Below are 24,821 nucleotides of genomic sequence, written 5' to 3'. Positions count from 1 at the left end.
CCGGGCACCCAGAGAATTTATTCATGTAAAAACCACAAAATGGTTTGATGGACTGATTATGTAGATATATGGCCAAGATTAAAAAATCAATATTGCTGCTGGTTCCTATCTTGTAAATTTACCCGGGGACACAAAATGAGAGGGTAAAAAATGGTATATGTATATGTGTATACAATGACAGCAACTTTATCTTGTAAGTTGCCCGAGACAGTAGCCCCAAGTGACCACTCAAAAATGGTGTTAAGAGCCACACGGCTAAGAGCTAAGATGGTTAAAAACAAGCAAAATTTACACAAACATCCAATATAAAAATATATATATATACATAAATGCATTAAAAAAATAAAGAATATACAATTACAAATTTACAAACTGCAAGCAAAATTATTTATCATCCGTAGGCCTATCTATCAAAATTACGAATTTCACATATATTATTGCACTACTGTATAAGGTCATTGTTAATCAGGAATGGGAGTGTGGACTTCTTAAATCTCTCTGTTCTACATTTAATTTGGGATATTTTGTTCACGTTTCTGAGAGATCTACCTGTCGCTTCAGCACGGGTATTGGGGATAATATCACTAAATTTTTCACTCCTCCCAAACTTCAGGACAAGCTGGAGACAACGGTCACAGTGCATATCAAGAGAAAATTTCTCTAGGGCTGCAGTGTACGAATAGTACCTCCTCCCTAGTACAATTCTTAAAAACCTCTTCTGGACTCGAGGTCACAGCTTAAGAAGTCAGAGAAGAGTGCCAGGTAGGACAAGCATATTCAATTATGGGGCGTATGAAAGATTTATAAATCTTGATTAACTGATCTTCTGGTGCACCAAATCTTTTAAGGACCGACACAATATGCATGGCTTTATTGGCCTTGCTAACGATCTCACCAATGTGTGTATCCCACTTAAGGTTATCTTGGATAGTTACACCTAAAAGCTTCAATTGCTTAAAAGTCTCAACTTTGACTCCATTATTAGTCAGTAAATCATAGTAACCAGGAGTTTTGCAAAAGTTAATCTCCACTGATTTACACTTATTAGGGTTAAGGGCCATTTTATTTATAGTGTAAGAGCCCAATAAGGTAATGACTCGTGCTGATACCTTTGACATTACCAAACTGCTGTTTATCTATAATGGTAGATAGGTCTTCATTTAACCATTTAGTTAGAAAATGTTCAAAGATTCGGATAAACAGTGGCGTAAGCGAGATCGGTCTAATCTGTTCATACTGACTGTACCTAACCCTAACCCTTTGGTATCGGTATAACGGTAGCTTGTTTCCAAGCTTTCGGTACAATACCCTCTTTCAAAGAAGAATTAAATATATGCGTTAGGGGCTCTGCTATTTCGGGTGCAAATTCCTTGATGATAACTGGTGGAATTTCTCCAGGTGGAACTGATTTATTAATCTGCACTTTTAATAATTGTTGTTTGACTTCAAAGCATAAAATCTGTGGCGGTGGACTCTCAGCTGGGAGGTATGTAGGCAATTCATCAAGTTTGAGAGGATCCAGTTCACGACAAATTTTTGCGAGGTGTTCATTAATTTGTTTAGAGGAATCGGAACGGAATCTGGGATCGGTAAAGGATTATCAAATGCAATTCTTGGTTTGTCTTTTCGTTTACCACAAATCTGCTTCACTTTGTTGTACCATTTACGGGGATTGCTCACCTCAAGCGTTTTTACTTTATAACGATAGTACTTCTCCTTGGCTTTCTTTATTTCCCAAATTATCTTATTTCTAAGTGTTTTGTAACGTTCATGTTTTTTCTTTCTAAAAGCAGCTGAGTTTGTCTATACCTGATCAGTTTCTTAATGTATGGAGTAATCCAAAGTCTATCGGTAGAATAAACTTGCAAATGTTTGGTAGGAAAAAACTTGTTGTACGCGGTGGTGAGGGTATCGTTCATTATATTCACTTTATCTTCTACATCTTTTATACCATAGACCTGCGACCAGTCAAATTTGGTAATCCAGTTTCCGAAACTTCTCATCGACGAATCAGTACAAGGCTTAAAAATCCTTGTAACCATTTTACCATTACACTTGATGGAGTTCAGCGGTTTCCAAATAATGACATTGTGATCACTTTTTCCAAGTGGGGCTTGAATTATAGGAGTCATATAAAAATCTTTAAGGTCCGATATTATGAGATCAAGAATTTTGTCTCCTCTGGTTTTATCTTTAACAACTTGGTGCAAATCAACGACATGTTTAATTAGAGGGGAGATATCAACACTGTTGAAATCCCCAGCAATAATGACTTTTGCTAAATTTCTCCTTGAATGAATAGTGTCAATCGAATTTCTAAGATGGTTTAAGAGGTCATGTTGATGGTCTTTGTTTTGGCTAGGGCTACAATAAATGGTACACACATATATTTCAGAAACTTCACGGGGAAGCTTATAAGGCTATAATTTGACCCAAACACATTCTAGTTCGTCTGAAACAGTAATAAAATCAACGTGATCAGAAGGAATGCTGTTGTGGACGTAGGTTGCTACACCTCCTCCTCTGGTATTTGTGCGGCTCTTATAGAAAATATTATAGTCACTGACCTTGCAAATATAGTCAAAGGAACGAAGGTTATTTATGATCGAGTTTATATCATACATTTATTTTACAGTTTAAAATGGTATTTTGATCACAAATATGTAAGATAAAAAACACTCCATTTCATAGACCATTTTCTTATCGCCCTCGAAACTTCTAACGGAGGTAAAAAAACCATAATACCATTTAATACCATAATACCATCATAATACTATTTAATACGGTATCGTAGTGTTAGTGGAAGTTATTTTCATCGATGTAGCATACGTCAATTATCATAACTCAAAAGCACTGATCTTTTTTAAGCTTTAGTTTAGTCAGTGTGCAGGTTTAACATTCATAACATGCAATTCTAAAGATTAGGGCTTTTACTATCACTATCATAGGCCTATCTGCCATAGCTTTAATACATAATACATATTTCACTACACTACATGTATCTTTGGACCATCGCCACTAAACATTGAGAAACTAGAAACGTTATATTTGATGTTATGTGATGCTGATATGAAGCAATTAAATGCAAATAATTATGTGATAGAACATTGATGTCCGTCTCGAACAGTCAATCTAACTATCTTTATTTGTTTCAAACATCTACTGTGAATTATTTCAATAACATGTGTTATAAAAACAGTTTTTGAAGTTTTGTTTGCATTCTATCACATTCTTGTATGGATTCATAATCAAAGGTGAAATGAAATGTACATGAATCAGCTTCATTTGCCTGATCTTTTTAGTTAGTTGAATTTGGAAAGCCCTATTACGTTGTGCATCAGCCCAGTGAACACATCCACTGCAATTTGTTGTTGTTGGCATTAACTCTACCTTTATACTAAATTCTAGGTAACCAAACAAAAAAAAGTACCATATACATTAATTTTAAGGCAATGGATATAGATATTCATTTCTTTTTCCGATCGTTGTAGATAGCTTAATATATATTGTCATTTTAATATCACTTTCACTTTGACAAATTGGATTGGGAAAAAAAAAATTCATCAAAAACTCATTATTAACGCAAACAATTGACTGATGTCTTTGGTTGAAGTAATAACTAAACTGCTTATTTTGCTTTTATATATTATGAAAACAATTTTTTCCTCGTTTTTTCTTCTATGGAAGTGATTAAATGGCCAATTCATTTTTTATGCTTATAGTGGACAAAACATCTTTAATGGTGGAAAAAATCATATTAGAAAGGGTTCACCTGCACCCTCTAGTAAACTATTTTAACAATGTTTTTTTGCTTCCTTATATCAATACAAATCAATTTTTTGCTGTTTGCCAAAAATGACAGTGAAACTTTATTTTTGACCATTGGTTAAGTAAATAGCCAAGTCAATATCTCAGCAACCACTAGTCAGAAAGTTATAATTTTAGTCTCAAATTACTCGCAAAATATATATTTATATTTGCTCTAATACGACAGAAATACACAAAATGTTTAAAAAACACCTTATTTTGACCTTTAACCTATAGCTGGTACAAACATGTTTGCGTGGAGCACACTTACATGTTAATAACTAGGGAATATTGTCGTTGCTAAATATCAAAATACACTCATATTGATTGACCTCTGTGCCAAAAGACATATCATGACCACTGATCATCAAGAAAATGACCACAGAAATATTTAGCAACCAGGTCACAAAGTGATCATTTTGGTCTTAAAATACTAGGAATGAATATGTTTAAAAACGAAATAACAAGTTATGAAAAAGTGGAGCCTTTCTTTTCAGGTATCACATGATGAATTGAAACGCATTGCCCACGATACACCATACGGTAGGCTACTCCAGGCCCGTAAACTAGTTTTTATAGAGGGGTTCGAATTTGGAAGCCTTTGATAGACTACGATTAATTTGTATGTGTATTAAATTTCAAATACACCGGCTCTGTGGATGATGGTTTTCAGTGGAAGATTTAGCGATTAGGAGGGAATTCTCAACCTCAGCCCCCATCGTGTTGGGATTGAGCAAGGATATTTTGAAAATATGGACCTATAGTATCATATCAAAGTTCCAGCTTGGAGTCAATTGTATAAAACCTTAAAAAGATATTTGAATCTGAAATATACAATACAATTCAATGGTAGGGGGGGGGGGGGGGGGGTTAAGTGAAGGGTGTCTTCTGCACCACCTCAGTCCCATCATGGTTGGGGCTGAGGTAAACATGGACCTTTTAGTTAGTACAATCGTATCAAACTTCTCAATTCTTTAACACTAATGTTGTTGTTTGTACTGTATACTTTTAATTTATGGATAGGGAAAGTCACGCCGTCTCCACACATATAGACTGCCCAAATCATTATGCTATAATACCACATTTAAACTCTTGCAATATTTCACTTTAAAACTATACCCAGTTTCTTTCTTATGAAAATCTAAAGACAAATCAAAGTAAACCGTTACTAGTATGACTATATTATAATAATCCTAAAGGACATTATTGTTATTTACTCATCCTCCTTTTTGTTGGATTTACTAATAATTTAAGAAGAAAATAAATGAATGAACATTGCATAGTAAACCATCATACTACATCAGTGAGCATGTGATTTTAATTAAAACTAGTACCCTAAATATAGGTGTATGAATAAAGATTACTATATGCAACTAATTTACATATTTTTGTTTATTTGTAATAAAAAGATTCAATATAACTAAGTATGTTGCATCAAAAAGATTCAATATAACTAAGTATGTTGCATCAAACAGCTTATTGTAATGGAGGGAAACATTGGAACATCTGAACATAACAAACCTAAGTTCTTTAGAATTAAATTATTAATTTTGAGGACATTGTTATTTACTCATCCTCCTTTTTGTTGGATTTACTAATAATTTAAGAAGAAAATAAATGAATGAACATTGCATAGTAAGTCATCATACTACATCAGTGAGCATGTGATTTTAATTAAAACTAGTATCCTAAATATAGGTTTGTGAATAAAGATTACTATGCAACTAATTTACATATTTTTGCTTATTTGTATTAAAAAGATTCAATATAACTAAGTATGTTGCATCAAACAGCTTATTGTAATGAAGGGAAACACTGGAACATCTGAACAAAACAAACCTAAGTTCTTTAGAATTAAATTATTAATTTTTAGTTTTAATTAAAATCACATATAGGCTACTGAGTAGTATGATGTTTAAGGTTTACTGTGCAAATAACCAACATGGTAAGCTTCTTAATTAGTATTAGTTATAAATTATTATATGTTAGTGATTTCAACAAAAAGGACGAGTAAATAAACGATTTCCTTTATAACATAATATATAGTCATACTACGGTTACTTTGATTTGTTTTTATTGTTCAACTATGGTTTAAAACTATGTAACAGTATACTGTATAGCATTTGTCATTCATTTACCGGAGTTCTTTAAAATCGGTGATATAGTTTAGATTGTAATTATAATACTAAATATTAATAATGATCTTAGTGATGAAAGATTTAACTGTGATGTTATTCATTAAAATTAATAGAATTATGTACCTACTTAGAGTTCCGATACAAAGTATTCACAGTATATACCATACTCACACAGCAGTCACTGATATTTTGATATTAAGCAAGACAATATTCGCTAGTTATTAAAAATGTAAGTGTGCTCCACGCAAACATGTTTGTACCAGCTATACGTTAAATGTCAAAATAAGGTGTTTTTAAACATTTTGTGTATTTCTGTTGTATTAGAGAAAATATAATTATATATATTGTGAGTAATTTGAGACTAAAATTATAACTTTCTGACTAGTGGTTGCTGAGATATTCATATGGCCAATTTCTTGACAAGTGGTTCGAAAAGGGGTTTCCGTCCACTTTTGGCAAAAGTTTCCTATTAGAGTGAATAGAAATATGGGTCTTTTGAGTAGTTTGGCACAAAAAATATTCCAATACACCCAGTAGTTACCAAGGTAATACGCAAAGACTTAACTTTGACCATATTGACCTTTTGGCCCCTGTACTGACCAAGCATCCCAATTTTTTTCGGCCAACAGCAAAAAATTGATTTTTATTGATATAAGGAAGCAAAAAAACATTGTTGGCATAGTTTGCTAGAGGGTGCAGGTAACCCCTTTCTGGCTCCCCAACTATATTGTTTATTTAATGTACTAGAGGGTGAGCTCGCTTCGCTCGCTCCCCCTCTAGGAAGTGTAGACGATGGTTCTCGGAATGATAATGTTCTCCTTGTACGTTTTCTGTCGGTTACCATTATTGAAAATGCTTGACATTCGTAAAACTAAACTACCCTGTTTCACAGTGTCTTAGATGATTAATACCATTTTAAAGTATAGTGTTTATTGTTTGGAGGTGGGGAGGCGGAGTTCATTTGAGGGAGGTGCTTATTCGAGGGATATGTTAAATTTTTTAGTTTTAATAATATGGTAACATTTATAATCAAATGAAATCCTCTAATAGATATGAAAAGTGGTAAAAAAGAATAACAAATGCTTGGTAAATTGTAGATAACAGTGCGATGAATTCTACTACAAATAGTATAATTGTGTTATTATAAATGTGGATGGACGTTTATTTATAGTTGGGTTGGGCGGGGGATGGGGAGATTATTATTCAAAGTAATGTTTTATTGGAGAGGCGTTTATTCAAATAAATACCATCCTAATAATTAATACATTATTTAATTTAAACATCTTTTGAAACTAACTTCCGTGACAGAGTGGGCCGTTTCGGCCCAATAAAGAAGACATTGCGGCTTGCAACATGGGCAGATATCTCGGTCCTAACGGGACACAGATAGCCTACAGTTATTCCTGCCAGCTTACTCAATAAAACTCGGCTATCGGGATTTCACTCGATTTTAAACAAAATGTCTTTAAATCAAATCTCCCTAAGTATGTAATTTTATAATACTATTCCCCACAATATATTCCGATTCTTTATGGCGTATATTTAATTTGATCTTTATTAATTTGCAGTATAATTTTTATTTTTTAAATACTGTACCTTCACACACGCGGTCCGTTCCTAAAATAGAAAAAAAACTGAAATGGCTATAGCCACTAATGGTCAACTTAAGCTCCAGTCCTACTATCGGTTTTTTTCTTCCGTCTTCCAAAGGGACACTGTATTGATTGATGGAAAGTGCCTGTTTCCAGTCACCTTTAGGGTCAAATCTATTATTTAACTGCTCCCTTGTGTATAAAAGAGAGAAAATAGTTGAAACCAGGTTGTTGCAAGGTGAACTCATCGTGAACCCGGAAATACTTTGACCGTGAAGAATTGAAATTGAGTTGAAAATCTACTGTTGAAATCATAAATTTTGTTAAAAATTAAAACTCTTTATAATATCTTCCTAAGACAGAAATATGGAACAATATCGTAATAGTGAAAACTAATGTTATCAAATTTACATTTCACGGTACATCTGAGATAGATCAGGTAGGTATCCAAGGCAGAGATTTGTACCGAAGTTTTTCCATTGTGCTCGCCTATGTCAGAATTAACCATCATTTATATATACCAGTAGATATACAAGGTATGAATGCAGACAAAGAAAAATAATGTTTTAATGGTTGCTCCGGATATTTGTGTTCATCTCCAAATTGATAATGTAGAAAACAGCCACATATCAGTTTCATAAGATTTTATTTACATTTTCATATACTGAGTTTATCAAGTACAGTATTCTAATTGTCTATTCATGGTTAATAAATCAAATGCACCCGTAGCCAAAGTTGTAAAACATTAATAACACCAAATTGGAAAAATGCTCAAGGTAAAAGAACCTTCAAATACAGAGCAACAAAAGAATGGAACCTTTTACCAACTGAAACTAGAACAAAAGTAACTGGGAAAAATATTTATAAACTCAAAAATATAGCAACTCTAATGTTCTAAGTGATCCTACATTTTATTTATTTATTTTTTTTTTTTTATGTAGAAAATTTGTTTTTAACTGTTCTGTATATATCTTTTAAATTAGGCCTACTATGCTTTTATCTTTCTATATTTTTATGTTATAATTTTTCTTTACTTTTAAACTTGTAACCGGACCATTTTGGAAAGCAGTACTGCGTTACTGAAAATGCAATCCAGTCAAAAGAAAGAATAAATAAAAAAAAACAAAATTAACCAATAAGCTCTACGTTGAAGAATTTTTAAATTTTAAAAATTGTTTTGATTTAAAGCGAAATTTTTTTTTATACTAAAAACATGTTTACACTACTTTAAATTTCAATAAATATGCAAAAGAATATTTTCAAATAAAATACAGTATTTAAAATTGCACTCATTTTTCAGTATACGTAATATAGTATATCCACTTTATATATACAGGTATAAAACAAATTCTAAACTGCCGTGATATACTGAAAATTTATTATTTAATTTGAAATGATAAGATGAGGAAATCTGTGAGAATGAGAAAAAGTTGCCCACTTTATATATATATATAAATTTACAGGAGGTTGTACTGAAAATTAATCAACTGAGAATTAAACCTTCTAATCCAACAGCCAAATGCCTATTTTTTCCATAACCTTACAATGTTTTCTAATTTTTTTAAACAGATTTTGATTCTCGATACCATCAGAATGGAGAATTTTTTTACTGGACGGCTGTCAGCATTGAGCATCAATTTGCATAATTAGCATTGCCTAACTGCACCCACAGTATGAGTCTTAGGACTGCAAAAAAATATGGACATTTTTGTGTCACATCATCAAGATATAAAAATAGCCCACTTCCATATCTTATTAGTCTGCTAAATTCTTAATTGTTTTGCCTCCCATCTGTTGATTCTCTTGGATTTTCACCTCCGACGCTCGTTGCCAACGTTTTCAATTTTGTTGCTAATTTTTTTTTGTAGATTATTTGTATGAAATTGTTTGATGTTTTTAATTTAAGGCCTTTTGTAAAAAAAATCCTCAATTCAGCTTTTTGGCTGCTACGGATTTTTATTTGCCTTTGAATTGTTTTTGATGTTTTTTTCTAAAGTGAAATAAAGATATCGAGATATAAATAAAAGGGCCGCTATTTTCATACAAACATGCTATATCTCTGGAAATACTGGACGTATTGAGATAATTTATTTATAAAGATTTATTGAGCACTTTTCCCACATAGACCAATGCAGTTCGATCGATATATATCCGATGCAAGCCAATTTATTATTTATTTATAGGCCATAGAGTACCCAAAAGCTTCATTTGGTTTCGATATGAAAGTTCCTTAAGAATTGTGGGTGAATAGCTTTTTTCCAAATGGGCGAATCCATATATTATGACAAACAGTTTCATCCAATAAAGGGCATGTATGGCTCATAAAGAATCCAGAAGTTACCCATGGTTCATTCTGGCAAATCCATGTGGGTTCCTTAAGGATCGATGGTGCACAGACAGGCTTTTCCCATGGATTAATCTTGGAACCCACAGTTTTCCCCGATATATTTCTAATACAGGGCTTTATGTAACCAAATGCATTGATCTGATACAGGGGGAAAATGTAGAACTGAACATACAGTAGAGAACCACGGAAGGGTCTAAATGATGACCTGCTGTTGGTTCATTTTAGGCAAATCCATATGGGTTCCTAAAGGTTCGAGAGTGCACAAGCAACTTTATTCATCATGAACCCACAGTGTCACCCCTTATATTTCTAATATGGGGTTTATGTAGCCCAGGCCACATAGTGAATGTCCATTGAGGACTGGCACTTGGGTTAATTTGGGCAAATCCATAAATGTTACTTAAGGATCAAGGTAGCACAGGGAGATTTATTCCATTTCACATATCTATATGAACCAACATTTTCACCCCACATAGAGTATTTTCAATGTAGGGTCTCTTGTAGCCCCACATAGAGAACCCAGAAGAGTCCATGAAGGATCAGCCCTTGGGTTCATTTGGGCAAATCCATAAATGTTCCTTAAAGATCAAGGGTACATATTTAGTTTTATTCCATATTATGGTTAAATCTATGAACTATTTACCCCATACAGGTATCTCTAATACATGTCCTTATGTATACAGATCCCAAAAGAATTCTTAGAGGGTTAATTCGGGCAAATACATATGGGTTATTTATTTGTACTGTGTGTACAGGCAACTTTTTCCTGTTTGGGCCAGCCTATTGGGACCAAATGTTTGACCCATTTCCATTACAGAGCCGATATGACCCATAGAGAACAGAAAAGATCCGATCCCATAAGGATCCCATATGGCATGTGAGATTATTCGGAAAAACGTTATAGGTCACTTCATAAGGAGAAGGCACCCCTTTCCTATACATATTTTCGATGTGAGCTTTTCATACAGTAGCAAAGTGTTACAATCAATTATTATATATATCATTATATTATGAATATAAGTATATATCTGTTATTATAAACAATGTGCGCCTAGTTTCAACTCTCTACGCCATGTCATTATTTAGATGGAACGAAAAGCTGGTCAAATGTTAATAAACAAAAAATGCATGTTCCGGTCACTTTTTTGACACTAAAATTGGCTCCCTAGGACAAATATTCATTAATTATTTATTGATTTATATTATCAAAATATAGAATAAATTTATTAATTTATGTCAAAGGTCAATAACCACACTTCTGGTCATTTTCAAGCAAGATCTTCTGTTAGACTGAATATAAATATATATCTTGGGAACAATTTGCACCTAGTTTTAATTCACTCCAACCTGCTAATTAGATATGGCGGAAAGAGGTCAAAGGTCAAAATTGCTAAAAATGGGGTTTCCAGTCAATTTTACAAAAAAAAACTGTTAGAGCTAATATAAACATATACAATGTGAACAATTTGACACCAAAATTAACTCAATATGTCCAGTAAATCCAGAGATATAACATGTTTGTATGAAAATAGCAGCCATTTTGTTTATGCTAATTACGCAAATTGCTCAATGCAGACAGCCGTCCAGTAAAAGAATTCTTCATTCTGATGGTATCGAGAATCAAAATCCATTAAAAAAAAAAATACAGAAAACATTGCAAGGCTAACCATTGGGTACAACAACCTGCCAGAGGACCAACCTGGCCAACCACACTATTCTGATTGACATACAATTTGCATATGTCCTAACCATTAGACCAGTGGAGCTTTCTTGGTATTGTTCAAATTCAGTTTGATAGCGACTCTTGAACACTTGGCATGGTACAGCGGAACAGCACTAGTATGTAGTCAATTGACCAATTTGATAAGCCCTCATTTGGATACATAATTTTCAGTTTATTAGAAATGGCTTTATCCTTCTTTCACAATGGACACCCAAAGCCTTCATACTCTGTTTTCCATTTCAACGGTCATGTTGTTTAAACGATCAATTACCCATTCTATGGTGGGACGTTCCATAGGTTCAACCACTAGCATAGAAGATATAAGTTCATTGATAGATGGTGAATATCTGCAAATAAAAAAAATCTTTTTTTATGAACAAGCAATGCATTTATATTAAAGTTACAGTTTTTATTTATTTGTTCTTTATACAGTAAAGGGAGAATGCAAAGTTGTGTGCTATTTGATTACCATGATTGGTCAGTTTAATACCAGGGCAATACACGTGCACGTAGTAACAACTTAGGACATTTCTGAACAAATAAGAGATTTTACATGGATCCCTTGTTAAATCTCGGCAGAATTTTCAGAAATTGTTTTCACACTATTTAAACCTAGTTACAACTTGTTACTTTCTGCAGGTGTGAAAATGGTATAAGTGGAGTCAACTTAAACAACATTAATTATTTTTATTCAATAATCAAACTTACTCAGAGCCTTCTGGAAATTTGAAGTTTCGTCCTATAACTGCCAGATGAATACTGTCACCTTTCATGTAGATGGGTTCAAATGGTGAATATAAATAAGCCATGTTGAATAGTGTACAGCCTAAAGACTAAAGATATAGAATCATATTAATTATTGTACCAAGAATTGATGTATTTGTTGAATGGACACTGTTTGGCTATGGTGGAAAAAAACAAAAAGGCAGAATAGACCTGATGGCCTCACTGCATGATACTCAAAATGTTTGCTTGTGAGTTGTTGTTGTTCTCCAAGTGTGAAAAAAAAAGCCAGTTTCCCCAATCCGAAAGACAACCATTGCTTCAAGGTCAATGTTGTACATCCTTATGTGAGGGATTTGTTTCCAAGTGGAAATACCCTAACCAATGTGGTGCATACTTCCCATTGTCTTGTTGAAATTCTTGATTTGTTTTTTAAAGGCACTGACATTGAAACAGAATGTTGGTACCATTGTCATTGGATTTTGACTGTAGGTGTGGGTCATGTCTGACCGATTCGAGGTCAATCCCAGTAAGTGCAAACTCATGCAGGTATGTTTCGTGAAGGAACTGCCTAATCCCCATATCCTTTGGATTTCCAGACATGTGCTTAAAGTGGTGTCTGAGACGAGGGTGATTTTGATTTCTGTGTCTACATGTTATGTTCGCACAATAAAATTAACATAAGGCCCCTGTTTGGCTTGGCAGCACAACCAAGGACCAAACATACTGATTGCAACACATCCAACAAGCATAATCATTGATGCTGAATACTGCTGAGGGACTCCAAACCATGGCTAAGAGACAAGGAAAAATTACAAAACGCATAATATAGTATTTATATGAACCTTAAAAGAGTAATGTATCAGCCCATAAAATATAAAACAAACAGATAGAAAACTGTGCAATTCCTTTTTTCAATAGTCAGTTTTCCTGACTTAAAAATGGGAAAGAAGGCTGGGGCAGAGGTAATTGTGGCAAAATTAGACAATATTTTAATCATTAGCCAATATGACACCTATTCATTTACACAGTTAGTATACTTTCAAAAATAAAGTTCACAAAAGTCTATGTCCATAACGCTAGAATTTCCCAAAAAATATATATGTCCCTTGGTCACTGTAGTTTATTTGAATAACATGTCTACGTAAACAATCACATATTTCTGTAATCATGTAGGCATAATTAGCGACATCTAAAAGAACTTGTTTAATGTGCTCCTCCTAATCTCATAAGATTTTTATGATATTCCTGGAAACTAAACATCAATTGAATTGATTTAATTAAATGGTCATACACACAATAAAAAAGTATTAGTAGCCACGGAAACATTTTTTAGTCAGTGCCACTAGACTAAAAAAATTGAGTAAAAAATGCTGTCATTACAGTACATCAACTTGTTGCCATATCTCAACAAATACCCATGATAACCTAACCAATTGTGTGTCCAGACCCATGTTTTCAAGGTCAAGGATAATTTTAAGACCATTCATTGGGTGATCACATTTGTCAATAACCAGTTGTGTTAATTTTATGCATGTTCATCCATGTCCATCCTTTATCTTTGGACAAACATGTAGTAGAATGTTACAATTACTGAGATGGATGTCATCAATGGCTATTACTGTACATTCAATTTAAAATGGCTCCGACTTGGTGGACATGTTACGTTGAATCAGTACATTCTCATAATATAAAAAGGAGTGTCAAATTTCTGTGTAGTATGGACATACTAAAAACAAAGTGATATTCATTTTCAACCTCATTACATTTGCAAACTTTACAGATTCGTTGTGGCCTACACTTCAATTCATCTTTTTGTTGACAGAATTGAACTATTTTGATAAGTGATTCACTATTTTTAAATACAGGTATTACGAATTTTATAAATAAGCTTTAAATTTATTGTAAGTAAGATTTTGCTATCTTTTGATGATTTTTAATGATATTGTAATACAGTATATTTTAATTTTATTTTGATATAGTATTTTTATGCATTTTTAATATTTATACAATTATATTCTAAATGTTTTTTATCCAATCAGTGCAATAGGAGACCTACTAGATAGTGATTAAGTTTGCTTTTTAGGCCCTGTTTTTAATACAGTATTTTTTTAATACCGTATTTACAGTATTTTGTTTGCAGCAGAAACGGCGCTCATAAAAAAAATAGTTAGGTGTAAAACTTCTTTCATTGCGACTTTTAATTATCGACCAAAAAGTGAAATCAAAACTAGGCCCTACGACGTTCTTCGTTAGGTCTTTATCGGGAAAGCGGAAAAGCACATGTGTACCAAGTGAGTGTGGAGATCGAGAATTCGTGTGGGGAATTCCTCGAGAGTAGAGTTACAGTGCGCACACTCAATATACTTATGTCAAACACAGACTTCCGGCTCATGAATGGCAGTTTGGGAAAAAAGGATGAATTTTAACACGACTACCCAAGAAGTATTTTTAGCAGAAACGGCCAGAAATCTCTCGCACAAAAAATTTATGATAAATGGTACCTCTAATTGGCCGCATGCAGCATGCTACCAATGAGCAAAACGCATACCTTTTTCCTCCTCCTCCTCACACACGGGCTATTTAAAGGACAATAAAATGTTGTTGACGTATGTTAGATGTGCGGAACCGCAGATTGTTTGATCATTCACTCAGTATTTTGTTTGCGTTCAAGTTCAATGCGAACGTACGTCTAGGGAAGCCTCGAAAAAAGGAGGATTTTCAGAGATGAGGTGAGGGTATTGGGCATGTCAGGGATGGGGATCCAGTACAAGGACAAGTACTAATTTAGTACAATACAGTAATTAAAAACATACATACCCAAATATCTATCTTTTCGTTAATCACACAATGACTTTCGACATGGAAGAGTTCAGGAGCTCTGAACAGCATGCTGCATTTTTCACCAGCAGTGTCCTGCAAAAAGTTGTAATGTGTACCCTTGTCATCTTCAGATAGTTCAGAAAAGTTCAATTAAATAGTTCTATTGCATGTTTAACCTTTTGTAAACTTGTTGAGGCTGGTATTAACTGTTGGGGGTTCGATAACCAACCTGTAGTGTAAATACTACTCCACAACCAAAATCTGAGCGCTACCTTTTCGAATGTCTAGCTCCATCACCTACTGTAGCTTTCAACATTGAACGTGGAATTGAATAAAAGTTTACTTTTGAATCATTAGCTGAAGCTCTAGAGATCTGGAATGACTCAGCATTATTTGTATCATGTTAAATTAAATGGGGTGAAAGTGTGACTGTAACAGATTACTATTTAACTTACCTCTGTTAGAACAATTAATTGTTGATGTTAATTTGTTTAAATTATTCATTGCTCTAATAATTAATTTTTACCTGTAAAGCAATAGCCTCTGACCTTCCCTTTACCTCTAACCTTGCAGGTGCCATTGATCCAAAATCCATCAATATAGGCATGTCATCATCTGCAAACATTATGTTATGTGGTTTGATATCCCTAAAATAATACAAATTAATTAAAGACTCCCTGCCATTTTTGACGTTTTGTAAAAATAATGTATATATATTACTTTAAAAACATTAATCCAGGTCATTCGTTGTATTAAATTTATGTATTATGCACTACCTAAGTACTGTAGCTTGCGGTGAATGTTCTCTCGTGGATGGTCTTTAGCCCTAGCCTAGCTAGGCTTAGTTTTGAAGGCCTAGCTGAATACTGAAAAGGTTTATTTGTCCATTATCATAATAAAATAACAATAGAAATTCTTCGTTAAGATTGGCAAATGTTAGTACGATAAAAAACAGAAATATATAAAAAAAATTCAAATATAAATACGGTACACACACATTATTGCACAAAAGTAAGTTAAACAAGAAATATTTCTTACAAAAAAACGGCGCTTGTCGACTTTTTGACTAACATTTTTAATCATTGTTCTTTCTTCAGATATAATGGTTTATTATATATCGTAATATCAATCAAGAAATTGTCCTTGTTTTTTAATGATCTTTTGTGGGTGCATGATTTTCAAAGCCAGGGCACACAAATTGTTGATCTTTTCAGAAAGAAGACAGGTGCTGGGTCGCGATCACTAAATCATAAAGCCTGAAAGTTCGCAAGTCTGTGTCAGAGTAGGGAGTATTATCTGACCAATTTAATTACATACCTATGAGCTATTGGTGTTGGCTTGGCATTGTGCAGCTCTCTGACACCCTCACATGTTGCCTTGAAAATTCGTATAAGCTGTGCTTGGTTATAGTGTTGTCCAGCTTCTTTCAATTTATCTAAAGCCTCTTGAAGCATTCCACGCTGTAAACGAAAGTAAATTGTGTGTATAATTAAATGTGAAACTTGACTTCTTTTATACATTATATTCCACTTTCTGTACAAATTAATTAAAGACTCCCTACCATTTTTGACGTTTTGTAAAAATAATGTATATATATTACTTTAAAAACATTAATCCAGGTCATTCGTTGTATTAAATGTACGTATTATGCACTACCTATTAAGTACTGTAGCTCGCGGTGATTGTTCTCTCGTGGATGGTCTTTAGCCCTAGCCTAGCTAGGCTTCGTTTTGAAGGCCTAGCTGAATACTGAAAAGGTTTATTTGTCCATTATCATAATAAAATAACAATAGAAATTCTTCGTTAAGATTGGCAAATGTTAGTACGATAAAAAACAGAAATATATAAAAAAAAATAAATACGGTACACACACATTATTGCACAAAAGTAAGTTAAACAAGAAATATTTCTTACAAAAAACTTGACTATCATTTTTAATCATTGTTCTTTCTTCAGATATAATGGTTTATTATATATCGTAATATCAATCAAGAAATTGTCCTTGTTTTTTAATGATCTTTTGTGGGTGCATGATTTTCAAAGCCAGGGCACACAAATTGTTGCACTTTTCAGAAAGAAGACAGGTGCTGGGTCACGATCACTAAATCATAAAGCCTGAAAGTTCACAAGTCTGTGTCAGAGTAGGGACAGACTTGGGCAACAACATATCAACGTGTTGAAGAAATTTGGATACGTAGAATATGCTCTTTTAAATGTCATGAACTATAACGCAAAATATGAAATTACGACTTTTACAATTGAACTGGCCATACGATAACGTCATACCATCCGATGCGCATAATTTGTACATGAATTCGTATCTACAATTCAACAGCTTCCAGAAAACGTTTTAATCATGTGTATCAGTTTTCATTCTAAGGAGCTATAATAAATTGAAATTTATTGGAATGATGAAAATAAGTGACCAAAGTTATTCACGCTTTTGCGCATGATGACGTCATAAAAAATTTAAAATGTTAAATCAGGCGAAAGATAATTGATTGACCTATCCAATATCAAAATATGGGGGAAAATGGAATACGGATAAAGTGAAGATGCGCTCTATTAAATGTGATGGGCTATGACGAAAGAGACAAAAATCCTATATTTTATATTCGAGTGGCCATACGATGACGTCACAATGTCCGGTTAGCCATATTGATTCATGATTCGATATCTACAACTTATCAACTTCCAGAATATGTGAAAAAAAATAAGTTCACCATGTAGTTTAGAATCTATGACTGTTTAAAAATTTGCGCTCTCGTGGAAATATTTACATGCTTAAAATGACATGAAACGCGTAGAAAGTTGATTAGAAATTGATTTTTTGCATTTTAAATCGTAACTCTCTGTAAAACATGGGGTTTTTTTTCACAGAAAGTTAGCGCATAATATAAATTACACTTTTGCCAAGTTTCAATTTAAATTGTTTTATGGTTTTCGATGTTAAATACGCGAAATTCATAAAATCGCTCGTAACTTGAGAAAATGAGATGAGAAAATACAACGATCATGTAACAAGAAGGCAATACAGCATCACATTTACAGCAAGTAAAACAATACCAAAATAGTAAGTTTAATACATTAACTCCTGTGTAAACAGCACAGTACCTTTCCTTGACTGGAAGACTCACTAGATTCAAATACATGAGGATGCTCTTTGTTTCTCAAGGTTTAAAGTCATTAAGGCCAACATACACAGATGATTCTGCATCTATCCTGAGCGGGTTTCCGCTCAACTTCCTGTCCAGCTCCACGTTTTGTGTAAATGGTAATAAGAAATAAAAGAGATTCCATATATTTGTTTTCCACTTACCGTTTACCGCCTATCTGTGTAAATTGGCTGGGTAACTTTAGTTTTAATAGTGCAAAATTATTTATTATTGAGACCCTAATAAATATCAATTAATACAGAATTATTGAAGACAAAAACCTCAAATATAATATTAGTGTACAGAAGTTGAACAAAAAAACCCATCAAAATGTACAGTATAGTAACCTCACTCACCCTATAAAATGGAAGAATAAGTAAAACTTCACAGACATCACCACCATGTGAAACCATTGCAGAGTCTTCTAACATAATAAGATTAGCATGTGTAAACCGTCTGTAAAATTCCAATTCTTGTAATGCAAATTTTTCATCACTTTTACTGTGACACATTATCCGTTTACATGCAAATAATTTGCCTGTTCCACCTTCTTCCACAAGATCGACAACACTGAAGCCACTGTGTAAAAAAATAATGAATAGTGATAACAAAATAAAAATGTATTGTTTATGTTTATATTAAGTATTTGTGTGTTTTATTAAGTTCTGGAAAACAAATTTCAGGTTAATTTTTCTTGGACAATAAATTGTATTTTAAATCTAATTATAAATCTTGAATCTTAAAAATATAATATTTGACATTTAAAACATACTTCCATTGCATATGTTATTATCTTTCCTTTATGCTATACTGTAGGTTTTTCAAAATGGGGAATTAATTAACTTACCCTTCTCCTAATCTCTTATGGACATAGAATGCTCTTGAGTTGATTACCAACTTTTCCTTTGTACAGTTACAGCCCATTTTGTTTCATAAACAGTACATAAAACATGTGCAATTAGCAGTAACGGAGCACAAATGACAATAGCAGTCTTTTCTCGCAATTTCTTGCTAAGAAAGATTCTATTGATGTAACTGATTCAGCACAACTTCCATCAGATCATTTTTTAGCTTGAGTGCTAGGGTATCAGTAGGCCTGAATTATAAAAATGTAATTCTGTAGACTAGTAATATAAATAACCAATTTGATTATCTGGTTTGAAAGTTAAACACTAGTCTAAATTAGATAAGACACCTTATCAAAACAAAATCTTTGAAGTTGATATTTGTTCAAGTAGGTTAAGATACGAGAAAACTAAACTGGGTACTACGAGTTGGACCTCTAGAGGCATAACAATAGGCTTGGGTATGAGATGGCATGGGTACGGGTTGTTTTGGTTTACGATGGTATCGGTCGAGACATTGTGTATGGTGCGTCGCTGGAGCTATGCTTTTGATATTTTAAAAATACGCAAGAGAACAATTTATTAATAAACAATCAATTTACTATATTACTTAAAATGAAAATTAATTTTTATACTTAAATCATATTAATTAATTAATCATAATTAAATCATAGCCTAGCAGATATTCTAAATCTATTTCGTTAAAAATTAGGACACTCAACTCATTTTTATTGATATTTAAAAGTAAACATGTTTAAGTGTAAGATGTATTGCTATCCTGATTAGTGGTATATTTTTCTGATTGCATACTGTAGCGAATATTACAAATCCATGTTTAAAAAACATTATTTTTTTGATAAACTAATTTATTTTTATTTCTATTTAAAATTCAAAATTCAATAAACATGCCCATTATGTAGGATATTATAGTCTATTTCGTGCCTAGCTTACCTGGATAAACTGGCATTTGCCTATTCTCTCCGAGAAGAGAGCTACAACTCGAATAAATAAACAAATTTTGAAACACCCCTGTCAGATAATGGTACATTCCGTGAACCCTTGTTAAGCACTGAGTAGAAACTTGAGCTTAAATACTGCTGACTACTACTACAACTACTGAGAACATGAAGGTAAGTAGTTGTTGTGATATTAGTAATATTACAAGCATTTTAAAGTGTTTGTATGTCAGAGCAACATTTTGATTGTTGCTTTAGGGGGCCTAGGCTCTAGGCCTAGAGTGACAGACCCACCCTATGCTGGGTGGAGGACAATGCCCTTTGCCTACCTACAGTACCATAACATGAGGTGGGCCTAGGTGGCCTGACCTCTATCATGTTGACACATGGGTGACTGTTTTTGGTATTTTATTTTACTGAAAATAATAATTGGGCTACTCATGTACTCTGGTTGTACATCTTAGCCTTGGATATGGTGAAAGTAAATCACTCCAATTGTCAAATGACCTAGTACAGCAACAACATGGAGCTTTTGCAAGTTCCTCATGCTTGTATACCGAACCCTTTTGTAGACGCTCTACTGGCAGTAGGACTGAAGGGAATATTATAATGGCAGTCATGTCACAACTAAGAGCACCAATCTGCATTGGGCTTATAATAACTGCTCCTAATCTGTGAGATTAGTTTTTTCAGCACTGCTGCTGAAGAGATTAGTCATTGCAAAAGCAGTCAACAGCTTGTTGACTCGAAAAAGCATAATGGTAATGTAGCGATATTAGTCTACCGGCGGTAGATCTGAGAAGGATTGTCACAAACAGATGCAGATGGTATGCTACGTATGCATTAGACTGTGCAGACATACCGAATGAAACGCTAACATTTTCCTCAGAAATGTGACCCACGAGAGGTACTTACATTTTTGTAGACTCGATGTCTAAAGACCCAGGCCGGTCTGACAGACCCGAGCATCAACACAGTGGATTTAATGTGTTTTCCAACATTCAAAACACTTTGACAGATTACGCTTAACCGTACTTACTGTATTTTTAACTCAATTTGTACTTTTTGTGTCCTCTTTTAACTTTTTTATATAACATCTTGTTCTCTGTTTTATGTGATTTTATTCTTTTTTACTGTTTGTGCGACAATGTTTTTAGACACTGTTAATGTGTGTACTTTCAGCCAAAGTTTCAAGCCATTTATGAGTTTGACAATAAAGTTTATTGAATTGAAGCTTGTAGCTTCTTCTTCATAAATCAACCCAATTAGAGCTTTAATTGGGCAAAAGCATGCTGTGTTCCTGCTGCACTACTGCTGCTCTGCTGTAGGGAACTTTGCTGCTTGCTGCAATTAGTTAGATACTCCTCCACACAGACCTCCCAAGTCTACTGCTACTTGCGATGGTTTACTGAGTGCCCAGCTACTGCTATCGCTATGTTCTCTATCACGAGAACACAAATATCCTTTGCTTTAGCTTTTCATGATGTAATTGTAAGCATAAAATGTTATGCAATAGATGCTGAGTCTACAGTACAGCAACTGACTTTAACCTCACTTAATGTTATCGACTTGGATTTAATATTTGTGAAAGAATCTTTAGCAATGCTTCATTAGTCAGGGGCAGGTCTAATTATGGTAATTCTCTTCACCATCCTGCTTAGAGACGAGAGGACTGGGCTGCCTCAGATGATTGAAAGCTGCCTACTTTCATGAGTCATTTGCTCGGCAGAGCAACACGGGCAGTGTTCTTGTATCAACGGTCAATCTCTCTAAATTTGTTGCTCTCTGCTGTTATGCCTGCAGCATTTTTCATCACGGCATTGAGTGGGTTGAGTTGAGAAGTAGCAGAGCGCAAAGTTGTCCGCCTCGTACCGGAATACTCAGATCCTTTCAGTATGTGACGAAGGGTACATGAATTAATTCTCACGTTATTCTGAATACATGCGTATTTTCAGTCATCTTTGGCCAATGTGAGTACCAATGGGCATTGGGCTCACAATATCTGATCCAAGATGCGTGACAATTATTCCACACTTTATCTGGAGCAAAACTTATTCTGAGTACATGCGTATTTACAGTCATCTTTAACATATAACTGCCCCAATCTGCATTGGGCTCACTATAACTGCTCGAAAGGTGCGAGACTTAATATATGGTTTGAATGTCAGATGCAGCTACTTTCATATCAGCTCTCGGGTGGATGTAGACTACTGTGACAAAAATTGTATTGAACTCGCGCGGAAGATAAAATGGACGAAGCGAAACAGTAATGAGTTCATAGTTAGTAGTACACCGCCGATATTTAACCGTTACATTGTTGCACCATAGACTGTTGACAAAAACGCAAACACCGCCTCCAATGGATTTTCCAGAGTCTAGTGTTCGGTCAGACCTTTCACATGAGAATCCGATCCGATTGGTGTATTTTATGTGACTGACTAATTAACAAAACAGCATCGGTAGCGCCTCATAGTTGACCGTTGAATACAATACACAAGAGACACGGATGAATGCGTTCATCGAGTCGGTTCAGCGAAGAGCTACCAAGTCATTGTCAGAAATAAAAAATTTGGCTTATCCGGATAGATTGAAGTTTTTGGGTTTACCTACACTGGAGTACAGACGATTAAGAGCGGATATGATCCAAATCTTCAGAATTATAAATGGTCTTGACGTTATAGAAAGCAGGAAGTTCTTTACATTTGTTGATTGTCATGGAACTAGAGGGCATGAATACAAGTTATATAAAAACAAGTTTAGGCTTAATTCCAGGAAGTTTTCCTTCAGTTGTAGACTCGTGGAATAGCTTACCATCTAATGTTGTAAAAGCTCCAAACTTAAATCTATTCAAGTCACTCCTCAATGATCATTGGAAGTCCCTTGACTGCAAGTTTACTTTTTCACATTTATAAGCATTTTGGAACATTGTGTGTACACCCGGAGCCCTAAGCATCTATATTTTGGGAAGAAGACAGGAAGGGTCATATAAGCTATATTTAGCTTGCTAACCGACCCAAAAACATCAAGCAAGTATCAAGCAAGCAAGTATAGAGTAGGCTAGTAGGACCGCGAGTTCACCACCAGCACAGGAGACTAATGTACTTTTTCACCTACCTGTGCATTCTTCACGGTCACTCACCATCAACTCGGCGCAGCGGGTAAATGTTTTTAAATTGTGTAAGCTTGGTGGTACGATAGTGTAGTACACCGGCCTAGCTAGCCGGATTCTAGCTAGTAGCCTATTAAAGTAGGGATACACATGTCAACACTCGTACTCACCAACTCGTACCCAAAATGTTGGCCCACTCGTACCCATCATGGGCTGGCCGGTACCCATGTTTAATGCTATTTAAAGTATATTTATATTACATTTATACCCAGTTTTATTACATTTTTAGATACCAATCATAATGATCGATAATATAATGCCAAAAACTACTGACCTAAATAGTGTAATATATTTACAGACTCGTACGTAAAAAGCACAGCTTCCACAACCGTTATTTGGGTCATTGTTTGGGTACGTGTATATATATATATACACACGAGCCAGGTTAATAATTGAGGGAGCTGTTGTACATGGAAGCAAATTTATTTGGAACAACACTTTTTTAACAGTGTGGCACACATGCGTAGTTATGGTGCGTCCATACCAATTACAAAATTTAATACAAAAACAATGGAAAATATAAACTGAAACTAAAATAAAACATATTTGAAATAACGACATAAAATTTGACTCGACGCTATTACAAAACTTATTTTAAAACTACAACTGCACTAATACAACTACTAATTTTGCAACAGCAATGGAAAAGAAAACACTTTTTTTAAATAAAACAGTTCAAAGTTGTAATACAATTGCATTTCTTAGTTTCCAAGCACGGCTTGTGTACATTTTACAATAACTGTCAAACACAGCATAAATGTTGAGAGTTATTTTTATGAAATAACGTGCTTCCTAGGACATATTGAATCTTAATAGATAGGTCACCAGAAATAAAATTAACCCAAGTATATTCTACACAATTCATTAGGGTGTCAAAAACATGAAATGGAAGGGTTGCACAACATTTGGTCAGGGGAAAGCCACCATTTTGGATTTCAAAATGGCGGACCCCCAAATTTTCACTTTTCAGGTATATCTCTGCTGAAAAGGCACCTAGAGTTCTGATTTTAGGTGCAAATTATATGGTAGTGGGGTCACCAAACATATTGGTATAACTAACATTTTGATTGCATGGCGGCCATGTTGGATTTCAAAATGGCGGATTTCAAATTCACTTTTCAGGTATATCTCTGCTAAAGAGGCACCTAGGGTTCTGATTTTAGGTGCAAATATTATGGTAATGGGGTCACTAAACATATTGGTATAACTAACATTTTGATTGCATGGCGGCCAGATATTTTCATCAAGTTACAGCATGCGTCTTATATTCACAAGAAGGATGCATATTTGTCGTACTGCAACAATACTACGATTCCTTTATCTGAGACTAATTGGTCCAGGGAAAATATGAGGCATCCTATGTTCAAGTTCTGGTCGATTACACTAAGGATGGAACTTATCTTGTTGCAGTTCGTCAAAGCTATAAGATCGGCCGATTTCGACTTGTATGTAAAATCCATGTACCTAATAGCCTCATGGATGTTCAGTCTTGATCACTATAATTATGCTAGATGGTTGCCAGTTCATCAATAGTATGGTCACA

The 24,821-nt window shown here is 34.1% G+C and overlaps 1 protein-coding gene across 2 annotated transcripts; it reads right to left on the bottom strand.

The window, feature by feature from the left end:
• Positions 1 to 10,866: 10,866 nt before the first annotated feature.
• On the bottom strand, positions 10,867 to 23,614 carry LOC144840177 (serine/threonine-protein kinase 16-like). Of its 2 annotated transcripts, XM_078695906.1 has the most exons (8): positions 23,553 to 23,614; positions 19,156 to 19,404; positions 18,665 to 18,887; positions 16,471 to 16,613; positions 15,680 to 15,800; positions 15,151 to 15,246; positions 12,316 to 12,440; positions 10,867 to 11,954 (listed from the first exon to the last, which is right to left on the bottom strand). In XM_078695906.1, exons 2-8 carry the CDS (start codon positions 19,230 to 19,232, stop codon positions 11,828 to 11,830), a joined length of 912 nt encoding a protein of 303 aa, XP_078552032.1. In that variant the 5' UTR covers positions 19,233 to 19,404; positions 23,553 to 23,614; the 3' UTR covers positions 10,867 to 11,827. The 2 variants fall into 2 exon arrangements, with proteins under 2 accessions (XP_078552032.1, XP_078552033.1); XM_078695907.1 differs by lacking the exon at positions 23,553 to 23,614 and having other exon boundaries at positions 19,156 to 19,414.
• Between the last annotated feature and the right edge of the window lie 1,207 nt (positions 23,615 to 24,821).

Source organism: Antedon bifida, chromosome 4 (genome assembly GCF_963402885.1).
Source record: "Antedon bifida chromosome 4, ecAntBifi1.1, whole genome shotgun sequence".
Lineage (NCBI taxonomy): Eukaryota > Metazoa > Echinodermata > Crinoidea > Comatulida > Antedonidae > Antedon > Antedon bifida.
This window is presented reverse-complemented; position numbering and strand designations above follow the sequence as displayed.

Bases quoted from the DNA above. Each gene is read 5' to 3' on its own strand.
- LOC144840177 (XM_078695906.1), bottom strand. From the start codon at position 19,232: ATGGGCTGTAACTGTACAAAGGAAAAGTTGGTAATCAACTCAAGAGCA. The intron at 15,247-15,679 runs GTAAAAATTAAT...AACTTTTTGCAG, and splicing joins CAGAGGCTATTGCTTTACAG to GACACTGCTGGTGAAAAATG. The intron at 12,441-15,150 runs GTATGTATGTTT...CTATATCTTTAG, and splicing joins ACGAAAAGATAGATATTTGG to TCTTTAGGCTGTACACTATT.